Genomic DNA, 12,298 nt, shown 5'->3' on the forward strand with positions numbered 1-12,298 from the left:
ATGAGCTGTGTGAAAGGGGATCAGGGAAACCAGCTGATGCATCTGAACGCCATGAAGACCAAAGCGCTGAAGCCTCCACACCAATATGTGCCTTGGGTGACCATTAATGGGGTAAGGCTCCAGTGCATTTAGCAGCTTCTGTGGTATTTAGCAGAAAAATCATGAGAGCTAGAAACTATCAATTTACACATCAGAGACAAATTCAACCTGACTTGGAGATAGAATACGTGCTAGTCTAGACTTGTACATTTTCCATCCTTCCATCCTGACTTGTTTTGAAGCCACTCTCCCTGCAGTGTCCCCATTCTGCCATGATGCCGATGCTTGATTTATAAACAGGTGATGTTATATGTACAGTGATGATATGATGTTGTGATCATTTTGACACTTGATCTGCCCCAAAGTTCCAATCTGTAAGTGAAACTGTGTGAAGATACAGCTTGATGCAACTCCAAAGTTTAGCACAACAGATGCCAATCTGTCTCTCTGCCAAGCAACCTGAGACCAAATGACTTGAAATTGGAGTTCACTCTAAATGAACTCCATAAGAAAAGAAGAAAAAAAACAAATCCTGTCTATATAGAGCATCAGGCATCAGAGAAGAGCTGGTCACTGTGTGGAGAGCTCAAGTTTTATATCCAACTTGCTTTGTCAAATAAAGCCTGGACAGAAAAATTAAAAGTAATTTTATGGTATTTTAATGACAGAAAAGACTGAATAATTGTATTGTTGAGTTTTTTTCCATGTATGCACAGTGATTGGGGTGTACAGGGTAAAATAACATTACAAAGCTTATAATAGAACACATGTAATCCACTTGCATGGGGGGAAAGACAATTTTGGACTGTGGGAAAAATCACAAGCAGCAGTCTTGGCACCAAAGGGTGCTCCTGATTATAAGTGGCCTCAGATTTCTTGGCCATTACATCACCATCCAGAAAATCCTTCATGTCTCAAGACCCTATCAAGACTGTACGTGTAGTTCAAGTGTACAGCTCGATCAAAGTTTTCTTCTTTACAGAGGTGATGACAAATATTCTAAGCAATAATTTTGTGGCATTAAGCAACTGCTAGCAGCACTGCAACCACCATTCCTCTTTGCCTTTGCAGTCTCTCTGTTTGGCTCTGTTGAGTGTGTCTCCCCTACCCTGATAAATAACATGTTATTTATGATAACAGATAATTAGAGCTATTTTTTAATCTATATATGTAGTGAAATTAGTGGCCATCTGCCATTTATTTTACCTACCCCTCCTTGCAGCTGTGTCTCAATTATTTCAATAATTTTTTTATTTTTCATGAATTTGCAGGAGCACACAGAAGAATTGCAGGACAAAGCCATGGCTTCTCTCTTCACTCTTGTCTGCAACATGTACAAGGTACAGTCATGACAGTCAAATCTCATTCATTGACTTGGTGTGCTGCACTTTTGCCTTTTTAATACAATTTTACTGTGTGTATTTTTAAATTACAAGCAATTCATAATTTTTCATTTGCTTAGACTTGATCTTTGAGCTCTAACAACCTTTTTTTTTTTTTTTTTCAGGGCAACAAGCCTCCAATGTGTGGAGGGGGCCAGAGACACTTCAAAAGCTACTGCCACAATGAGTGAAGGAGCAGCACTGCACTAGCCTTTAGCTTGCTCTGCTCCAGGTGTGGCCACTAAATAAGCAACACTGAGGACTGTCGTCAAATATATATTTTTTTTAATCTGTGATTTTACAATCTGTTTCTATAAAGGGAAGAATTGATCACCTCACTTTATAATTCAAAGAATACAAATACAATTACTTTATAAAAATAAATGTGTCATTACTGAAATGTTATCTACTGAAACCATGAAACCAGAAATGGTTTTTGTAGCATTTTGATGCAGTGATCGTGGTCTGGTGTTTACACTGCCTGAAATGCAGTCTTCTTGCTGTCCTTTAGATGGCGCCATATTTAATAATCTCATCTTCAGTCTCCTGAGGTCAGTCTCTCTTTTATACCTGAGGTTATAAAAGAGAGAAAGAGGCTAGATAAAGCACTTGTCATACCACACTCTTAAAATAGTTATTTTAATTCTATTTCCCAGTTTCCTTAATTCTCACCTCAGCATAATCTGAAGGATTGCCCATGGAAAGTTTTTACACAACTGATTTAACATTCAGTTACATGTTATTTAAAAATAAAAACTGCAAGTACAGTTAATTATACATTATCCATATGTTAATGAGCAAACCAGAGAACATATCTAAAGCTGCTAAAAACACATAAGTGATTTATGAGTCCCAACTGACGTCATACTTCATGTTTTGTATTTGGTTTTTAAACACGGGTTCATGTGGGTGTGCGGCGGAAGAGGCAGGGTCGTTTAAGTTCACAGTGTCTCCTGGGAATCACACTGAATGTTTAACACGCACTCACATCCTTTTACAAATAGTAAATCCATCCAAAGCTGTTTCAATGTTGTAAAAAAAACATTAAATACAAAAGGTTGTAGGCAGCAGCTTGATCCAGTGTCTTTCTGGCCTAACCAGAAGGGCTGGATGCATGAGGTCTTCTGATTCCACTGTCAGATAGACACACATGAATAATGGCCTGTCATGCAGACAGCTCCACTGCCTCAATCTGACTACCAGCTAACATCGGCTGGCTCCATACACGTTCTCTTTAATTCTCAATAGACTAAATGGCACCATTAAAACATACATACAAATGCATACAGTACATATTCATTGCATTTGGGTCTAATGAGCTTCAAAAAAGGGCACAGTTGAAGTTTAAGATGCAAACTCACAAGTGAGCTGAGAAAGTTGGCTGTTGATCACTGAACTAATGACAGCTCAGGGTTTCTGAAGAGGCGGGGAAACGCTTCTCTGCTGAGTGACAGCCCAAGGAAGAGCTAGTGCCACAGACTATCTGATCTTGAATGGGGTTCCTGTATCCTCCTCTTTGGTATTTCCTTCCCAGTTGTCTTGTTCCCATGATACAGTAACTGAAAGTATGAGGAGAAATAACTCATCAAAATTTTTCAACTTCACTGAGGTAAGAGTCATTAATGGACCTTTGAGAAATACTAAAAAGCGAAATTTAGTAAATTACGATAATTAATTCTGTTAGTGGCTCATATATATTATTTATTTTCTGACATCTTTTCAGAACTCTAAAAGAAGTTAACTGGTGTAACTTTAACTAAAAGACCAAGGTGGGAGGTTTCTTGTGTGATTGATCTCTTGTACATTAGGAGTATGTAATTACACTTTCATGTATTGTTCTATGCTTTTACCATTGCCTGACAGTTGTAGGGAAGAGTGATGGAACCTGGAGTGTTAAAATAAAACTAAAATCTAATTGCAAGCTCATATCAATAGCCATAAAATATTTTGTCCACTATGTTTCTAAGTTCAAACAAATGATGCTTAAAAGACCATTTTAAATTTACAAATACAATTTACCAGTAATAGTGTCTTTTGAGAGTGAGAAGAGAAAATGACTAATGACTGGAGGAAGTCAGTGTTTTATCCTGAGTGAAGTTTGTGGTACAGAAAGTTAACGCTGTTCTCTGTGTCATGGTCACCTTGGTCAAAAGTGGTCAACAATGAAACTGGAGAGTGTGTTGACAATTGTTTATGGAAAGGTGGAACTCGCAAGCAGATGGAGAGATAAGGTCATGGGATGCAGCACAAAACAAGGACTCTTATCTGTTTCCCCTCAATGGTGACGCTGAAAGAGAGATGCCCTAAGAGCTAAATCCCAAACACAGTCTCGCTGTGAGAACTGTCTGTTGTGTCCAAGGTGATGGTGTGTGGGTCTCAGGACCTGAAATCAGATAAAACTTTCAAAAATAATGCCTGAGTGGGCTTTTGCGAAGCTCGTCACATTTTCGGCAAAAGCACAAAAACAGCCCTGTCTGCAATTTACCTTTAGATCTCAGCAATTAATTTTTTTTCATACTGTCTCTTCAAGAAATTGAGAAAAGGCCAAGCTTGACCTCTTTTAGTTTGATGAATATTCCAGGGAAATCTTAAGACAAACACGCACCAGTAGCTTTCTTTCACTTTTTCTGCGATTTAGTTTGGTGATGAAGCAGATAAAGCATCTCAGCTGCACATTAGGGGATCTAAGACCAAGTTATATGCAATCAGGTGAAGCGATAGTATTTACTTTCATCTTCACTGAGCTGTAAAATGTTGTGACACAGAGCAATTAATGTCACCGCTTCAGGTTCAAAAGTATCTGTCTTTCATCTGCATGCCAACGAAAAAGACGTGCTTGATACACTTGATATAGTCAATATAAAGCATATGAAGAGAAAGTCAGGTGATTTGCTCACACAGCTTTTCCATGAAAGTAGTCCGTGACTTACTGTCTGTGGAGCATCTAAATTTCACATCCCTTCATGCCATCACAGTCTCTTCGTCTCCTAGTTTCACAATTAGAAGCATCTGATCTAATAATGTAATCAAATTGGCCTCATGAAATGACTGCTGCTTCCTTTCATTTCTCATCTCTGTTCTGTCATATCATGGTCTTTGTTTCTTCTGCCATCCAGAGACAGTGGGACTCGTCAGAGCAGGCCTCCTCCTCTGAGTGTCCGCAGGACCCTGATTTCAAATGTGCGGTGAAGAGGCTCTTCTCAGGCACCCTGCAGCTGCCCAGGTTGTCATGCAGACCCTCCGTGCAGGACAGACCAGAGGATGGCCCCGAGTCCGGCCCCTCGGCCCACAGCATCAAACCCTCCAGGAGCCTGGGGACACTGACCAGCTACATATGTAAAGGCCTGTGAGTCAATGAATCTATGTGTTGTCACTGTCCTGCTGCAGATGCGGTTTTTTGGTGATATACCTGTTTATAATGTTCATCGTTCTCATCAAAACTAAATTTAAAAAAAAGTTTCTATTACCGTATGCAACATTTTTTAGATCAATGGTTAGAATTATATGTAATGAGTCGATAGCGCCTGTCACTCCAGCATGTTGTGGTCTTCTAATTCAACAAAGATTTAAGATGACTTTGCATCACCTTCTTCCAATTGCGTTTCCTGTAAAGACTTAAGCAGAGCTCAATTACATTTTCTTTTGGTGCCTTACTGCTTAATTTAGGTAGAAAAAGCTGATTTGCTTCTCGAGCATATGATCCAAGAAAGTGTCCTGCTTAAGGCGTCGCTCTCCCCTCTGTCACACTGCTGAACAATTATCACTCTAAAAGATCAAACAAACAAACAAGCCTCTTATGATTGTTTCCACAACGACATTCAGGCTGCTGCTGTTAATACATTTTTACCTCTCTATGCCGTATTTGTTTATGTGTATGTGGATATGGGTGCACTGCACTTTTGTTTTCTTTTCTCATATGTTGCGGGAATGCACACAGACCTGTTTGAATTGGTAAGTCATTGTCATGTATGTCAGACGTGATCAGATATGGCTGTAGTTTGGACAAAGTCACAGTTGTACTATGAATCTTTTTTCTTTTTAACAGCCAACAAACCTTCATTGTTGGTAATTATCCAGCAATTTTGTAATTATCAAACAATTATCCAAAACAGCTTGAATGATGGAAGCAGCAGCCCATGTACTATATGATTAAGTGAGACTGAGTGGTGCTGATTGTTTTGGCATAATGTTGGTTGCCAAGTATTCATTTGTATTAGCGGACAAACACCCTGGAATGTCCTAAGATGTAACCTGCAATGCTGAAAAGTATAAACATGGTGATAAAATTCAATTCCCCAAGAAACGTATTGGTTCCACAGCCCATGGAAAGGGCTAGTCAAAATTTCAGTACTATTGTTTACCACCTCTTCATATAAAAATGACATTCAGTTTTGCAGTTCTCATGTGAATTAATGCAAAGTTAAATTTGACTGAATTGCATGAGACCATAAATGCTTGAGAACTGCTAAATGCTATTTTCTGAGGTTTAACTTTTGTGAAAATGTAGGATTTTGTAAATTTACCTTTTCATTCAAATTGATAAACACTTTTTTTTGAGGCCAGAACAAATGGTGTGTTTTTCTGGCACCAAATAACAAAAATGGACCTTTGAAACTCATCATGTCATTTGGACTGCTTGCCACACTGATAGCATCTCCAGTGGTAGAGTGCAGAATGATTTTACTCAGATGATAGCTCTAGATAGAAATATAACCATTGTACCTGTATTTATATTAATAGACTATTGTTTCAATTTTATCAGTAAGACAAGAAATATATAGTGTAGTTTAATGGTTGTCAGTAATAACCCGTTTGTTAATATGAGTCATGTTTAAAACTATGATTTTGCCTTCATAATCTTTTATTTAAGCACAGCAAACTCAGTGTCTAAAACAAGAAAATGCCATTCTGTTCAACAGATTACAAGTTCATATGTAGTACGTTAGGTAGCTTGACATGATTTGTCAAAATGTAGAGGCAAACACACTGGCGTGCAGATGCAATCAATTTTAATGCGCCATGATCAAAACTCTACAGATGAGGCACTGGAAAAAAGGTTCATACACTGTGATGATTAGGTTATATTTATTCCATAAATGTTTATATACCAGCAGGTATAAAGCAACACGGCCACAGACATGATTCCTATGATGTTGATGGACCTAAAAGCCTTTTATTGTGTTCCTTGTCTGGGAAGAGGGCCATGTGCTCGCCTGTTTACAAGTTGGTAGTGCAGTTTTGATGCAGTGCCAGAGAAGTTGTTTATGGAGTAGCATTCGAAGCCACAGGTTGTTTAAACCTTACAATGCCTCACATGTTAGGGTCTCAAAGTTAATATGAAACCCACACTAACTACATTTGAATTAGTCGCATGATGTTCTCCGTGGAGGCTTGTGTCTGAAACCTAACCACAGACAGTCATGTAACCAGTGTAGGCACCTTCTACATCAGCTAGTTCTTATTGATGAAAACAAGGTTCAGAATGAGTCCCATCTGGCCACGGCAGGATAAACACTTTGTTACCCCCTCTCTTGGAACAGCCTCTAGTGTTTCCGTGGCTTTAGTCAGGATACAGGTGCTTGAACTTCCCGATGAGCTCCCCATCCAGAACGTCCCACACATGCACTGAAGAATTAACCTGTTGCCCGTAACGCTCCTAGTTCACAATAAAACTGACACAGTTCGGCACATGATGAGAGTCAGACACAGGAAACAGTGTGAATTGTGATTATTTTAAGAGGAGATAGTACAGGAGTGGCAGGCAATGGAAGGCTGGAGAACAGGGGTTTCATTTGGTAAAAATATGAGCTAAAGCACAGGATGGATAAGTATAGATGAAGGCAGATGCAGGTGATACAAGGTCTATTTGATCACACTGCTCATGAGGGAAGACTCATGTGACTTTCCACTTGAAAAGGAAGACCTCCAAAAGGCAAATCATTCTCAGCCCGGATCAAAGCTTGTCTCCAGTTGTGGCTTGAACATCACCTGAAATAATGACATCATTACTGGAGGAAAAATATTGTGAAAATAATCTGCCCACACGACTTGGGAACACTGTATAAATGGGTTGGAGTCAGAATGATATTGTCTACAATTCCTGGGTTGTTTCCCCTGTCTCGCTGTTTGACTGTGGATAAAACTGTTTGGAGAAACTCAGGAGATGGATCCAGGAGGGAGAAGGAGGCCTCCCAAAATCACTTGCGATTTGCGAGTTTCATGAGCGGCTTTGGAAACACGATCCATGGTCAGTCATCAGAGTTTTTTCTCAGCTGTTTCCCCATTAACCCAGTGGACAGAGCATTAGGATGCTGTCTACATGACTTGCTTTGTGCAATGAGGAATATGTTGCAACATACAGACAGTCTCCTATTGCTGAACTATGACAACCAACCTTTGATGAACTTGATTAACCCCACTCCAGCACCTGCGGGAGTGCCGCCACAGGAATGTACACTCTGTTCTGGCCTCCCTGAAACAAACTGAGAACTGGGCAGCCCTCACCTCTGCCTCCGTCGTCCACATGACTGAAAGGATGATGTGCTTCAGGGGCAGGATTTGTTTGGGCCCAGGATCATCTTCTGATGTGTTGTGCTTGGGGAAGAGAGAAGAGCATCTCTACTGTTGGGACATTAGAGCAAGGCAAAATCAAAGTGGTTAAGAAACAATGCAGACTGCATTTGGCACAATGTTAACTGCTTCAGATTCAGGATATATTACAGTGGTACAACATGTACAAAAAGGACTCAAATGCTACTGCAAATGAAATATCTGAGCAAAGAAGAGAGGATTAAAGCAGTATTAACAGCTTTTTTGGCCACTTGGGGGCAGCAGAACAAGCTGTAAACATCATGTTGATATATATCACCTTTGATAACAGTTGCTTATTTACACATTGAGCGGACATAGAGCATTATTAGCATTCATTTGTGTTCACCTGACAAATGGAAGTACAATATTAACCTTACTTTTAGCTCTGTTGCAGTATCCAACATCTCTTAAGACAAATATTCAATTGTTTAGATGCTAAATGCTCAACTAAGTTCACTAGGTAGTTGCTAACTTTATCACTCTGCTGTTTGGTGCTGGGCAGTCAGCATTCATAGTGTCACTTATATTTTGTGGAAAACAGGATTTATGAGAGAATAGAGACTGAACCAAAACATTGAAGCTGCGGTAGATAAAAACCAAAACACTGAACTCATAGACACTCACAGTCTCTGTAATTCTGAAGGCAACTGCACAGTCTGGTAATAATTCTCTGGAGATACATCACAATGCGCGACACCTTTCACATTACACGTAATAAAACATTGACACGTGCAGCTTTAAAATAGGGTTTATAACTTTTACCAAAGCTATGCACATTTGCCACTTGAATTGCCGTCTTAAAGGTCCCATATGGTATAAAGTGAGATTTTGTGTTTTGTGATTATAAAACAGGTCTAGGTGCTAGATTAATACCGTGAAACTATCAACGTATCAACGAAATGCACACAGCCCATTTTCCAAAACTCTACCTTAAAGTGAGTCATCAGGACTTCTGTGACTTTGTGATGTAACAACAAAGCAGTCACCGCTCTCAGCCATTCCCCAAGCCCAACCTAGCTGGTTGGTTTCTCTGAGGGTTTACCTGAAATCTGTTGTATTTCTATTTGATCACTCAGAAAACAGTCTGCCAATCAGATAAGAGGCGCAGAGCCTCTCTCCTGATTGAAGCCTGAGAGAAGACATGTAAAATTAGATTGAGATGGTTTTTGCCACTTAAAAACACTAATATATTTTATCTTATCTTGATATAACATTGGAAAAGTGTAAAATATCGACCATTTAAAGTAAAGTTTCTCAGTGGGGACTATTAACTGGGACAGTAACTTGTATGTTACTGACTGTTAATGGCACTTCAAAGAAAATGGTTGTGATGGTGATGCTGAAGTGCTGAACCTGGCGTCATGGAACTGGCCAACTGGGGAGGGTGGAATAAAAGTAATTTCCGCTGTTATACACACATTTTTTAGAAAGTCCCTTGAGACAAGCTTTGGTGATGACGGGTGATATAAACCATCTTGACATGCATTTGACCTTAATATGACTAGTTTACATCCACAGTGTTTGTGTTACTTTTGGATGAGAACCAATTTCTCTATCCACTAGTACAGTACTGTTGCATCAGAATACATACAGTACAGTTGCTATGAGTACATATCCATAAAAAGCCTTTAACCAAAGAGTCTTTCTCCCCTGTTCTCCCCACCAGCTGTTGGTCATAGGTTCAGTCCTGTGTCAGATGTTCCAGCTCCCCAGGTTATTTCAGTTACACTAGACAGCACCGGTGTTTAGCTAAGAGTCCTTAACCACAGGAGGACCTTTTCTCACTCTGCAGGGATAAACAAAAAGATTGGGTGGGGGTGAAGATGATGTTGCCTCTGGTCACAGATAGAGAGCGCCATCGTGACAGCACCCATGCTCTCTATAGCTTTTTATCTACCTCTGCTTTTTATAGTCAGAGGCTCTTCATGTGACTTCTCCTGGTACGCTCAGAGCATGTGAAAAGCAAAGAGACTGCCTCTGAGGAAATAGGCAACTTCACAACAAATGGCACCTCAGGGATGAGGGGAAAAGCCTGAGTATGCAAAGTCAGATGGAGTGAGAGTAAGAGAGGCGAGCTAGAGAGCCGAGCCAGACGACAGCTTAATGTTTATACAGTGGAGGAACTTAGGGAGGAAGTAATTATGGAGCACAGTTTGAAGTTGATGAACAATATGCTCTGTAAGATTAGGAATGAAGGAAGAGGGGAGGCAGAGGATTGGAAAGAGAGAGACAGACGCAGAAGGAGGCAATCTGTCATGTGTCTCCTCCCTGTATATCAGACATCCATATTTAGTTGGAGAGAGGGAAGGCCTAGCAGTAATGTAAACAAAGCCTGGGAGAGGGAGGGAGGCAGGGAGAGTACATCAACACTAATGTTTGAGTCTATTGCTCAGCACGACAGTCAGCGTGGTCTTGAGGAGGAGACAAGAAAAGGATTGATTAGGTATCAAATAAAGATGAAAAGTCTCTTAGAGAGGTGATTTTGTTGACTTTTTGTGTCTTTTTTGGGATATTTAAAGCAGCTTCTTTGCGAGTGTTAACAAGAGAGTTTTGGAGTGGACATGAGCAGGTCCAGGTTTTGTTCAAATGTGAAGAAGTGAGGACTGGACAAGACACACTAGCTTCACCTGGATTTGGCAAATCAAGATGGATCACTAACATATGTCCTGTCACAAAAACATCAAGTAAAGTTTATTTGAAAAACCACAGAGTTCCTTGGATCAAAATTACCAAAGACTGAGCGAGCAAAGGAGCTAATCTGACCCCTGACCATCCTCTGTTCACTATGAGTGACCTCTGCACTGAGAGCTCTGAGGAAGAGCAGTCTGAGGTTGAGGAGAGGCCGCAGGAACAAAAGGTGACCAGGCTGCCAATCATTCAGCTCATGCCCAGGTCCAAAGCAGGCTCGCCAGGAGGATCCCCGAAGAGCTCCCCGAAGGATTCCCCTCGCGGGTCTCCTCGAAACTCCCCGCTGCTCTTCAGAAAGCTGCTGATGAACCGCAGCATCAACCTCCAGAGGCGCCGCTTCACGCTCGCCCACACGCCCAGGTAGAGTCCATAACTCTGAGGCGATGATGACAGAGATGTCAATGCTGTTCCAATGAATAAACCACGTGTAGCTTCACCCTATTTCACTTCAATTTGACAATACAGGTTATTTTCACTTGCTACTGCACCTGTACCGGACTGCTCAGGTGAATATTTATTGCCCAATATACAAACTTAAATTCAGATACCAATATTCCAAATACTGCTTTACAAGCATCTTTGTTACCGTGCTCCCATTTAAGGTATGGGAGAAATGCTCAGTAGTATTTTCACAGAACTTCTGATTAATGTTTCAGTGGATTTGTTTGTGTTGTTGAAGTAGAAGATGGTTCTTGTCTCGTGGCCAATAGTCACTCCACTCAGCTGCAGATGTTAAATGTATTTTTGGTTTATTTTTGTGCAGGCAGCAACCATTCACACTACAAAAGTGGCTGCCCTTAAGCTTATGTTTTGATCCAGACCACAAGATGTTCATGTACTGCTGCATTCCTGTTAAACACTCAGTCTTCTACCAGGATAAAATCAGCTGTTGTTTCAGGGAAATTTTGCTAAATAAAATCCTCTTCATGTGAGGATTTTGAAGGTGCTGTTTCATCCTCTATAAATGGAAGAGGTGATATTTAAAATACTACTCAGCAGATGCAGGATTGGTTTCTCTCAGTATTCCGCTTGACTTTTGCCTCCCTTGTGCTTGATTAGAACGTGTATTATTTATATGGCTAAAACCATAGCAGCAGATTTTACAGAGAAAAAGTTCTCTCTCAAGAAATGGATTTCACACTGTGGTGTCAGTTTTAGTGTTTAATTTCCTACAGGTGCGAGGGTTTTTCCTAAGCTTTGTATACCTTTTGTTTTCCAACTGAGCAGCATCATCTCTGCAAACACAGCTCAACGTCACCAGATCAACAGTTTATTGTTCCACTTCTTTGTCAAGCATGTACTTAAATCTGTCAGCGATTAGCCTTTTTTAGTAGCCTCACAACAATGGAACACACCTCTAGCTTGGAACTGGGTGTGTTGTGCTTAGCTTAAAACCTTTTTTTTTTTAATTTTAGATTTTTCATCTCTTACAGTGCCCCTAACTCACAGCTGTCTGGCCAGCTCAGCCAGCTCTGTTCTGGTACCCGTTGATAGCTTTAGTTTTATGAGCCGTTATTGCATCAGGCTTGTCTCTCAATTCCAATACAAATTAAACATTTACATGGTTAACGACGTCAAGGCAAGAGTCGTATGATCAA

At 40.3% G+C, this 12,298-nt stretch overlaps 2 protein-coding genes across 4 annotated transcripts in view; both read left to right on the top strand.

Annotated features, from left to right (window-relative positions):
* The window catches only part of LOC139629460 (gamma-interferon-inducible lysosomal thiol reductase-like), a 4,458-nt gene extending 2,637 nt beyond the window's left edge, over nucleotides 1-1,821 (top strand). Inside the window, exons 5-7 of the mRNA XM_071492083.1 lie at nucleotides 1-111; nucleotides 1,311-1,379; nucleotides 1,547-1,821. The exon at nucleotides 1-111 is cut by the window's left edge and continues 42 nt beyond it. Of these exons, the coding sequence (XP_071348184.1) occupies nucleotides 1-111; nucleotides 1,311-1,379; nucleotides 1,547-1,612 (246 nt within the window). The 3' untranslated portion in view covers nucleotides 1,613-1,821. The remainder of the gene's footprint in view (nucleotides 112-1,310; nucleotides 1,380-1,546) is intronic.
* Nucleotides 1,822-2,891: 1,070 nt separating this feature from the next.
* The window catches only part of pde4ca (phosphodiesterase 4C, cAMP-specific a), a 53,804-nt gene continuing 44,397 nt past the window's right edge, over nucleotides 2,892-12,298 (top strand). Inside the window, exons 1-2 of one of the 3 annotated variants that reach the window (XM_071492067.1) lie at nucleotides 2,892-3,030; nucleotides 4,538-4,767. In XM_071492067.1, the coding sequence (XP_071348168.1) occupies nucleotides 2,989-3,030; nucleotides 4,538-4,767 (272 nt within the window). In that variant the 5' untranslated portion in view covers nucleotides 2,892-2,988. Of the gene's footprint in view, nucleotides 3,031-4,537; nucleotides 4,768-9,806; nucleotides 11,061-12,298 lie in introns of those variants that run through there. The other 2 variants (XM_071492066.1, XM_071492068.1) reach the window with 2 other exon arrangements.

The sequence above is a fragment of the Trachinotus anak genome, unplaced genomic scaffold (genome assembly GCF_046630095.1).
Source record: "Trachinotus anak isolate AG129_WGS33_773 ecotype Australia unplaced genomic scaffold, CSIRO_AGI_Tana_v1 ptg000012l, whole genome shotgun sequence".
In the NCBI taxonomy this organism is placed as follows: domain Eukaryota; kingdom Metazoa; phylum Chordata; class Actinopteri; order Carangiformes; family Carangidae; genus Trachinotus; species Trachinotus anak.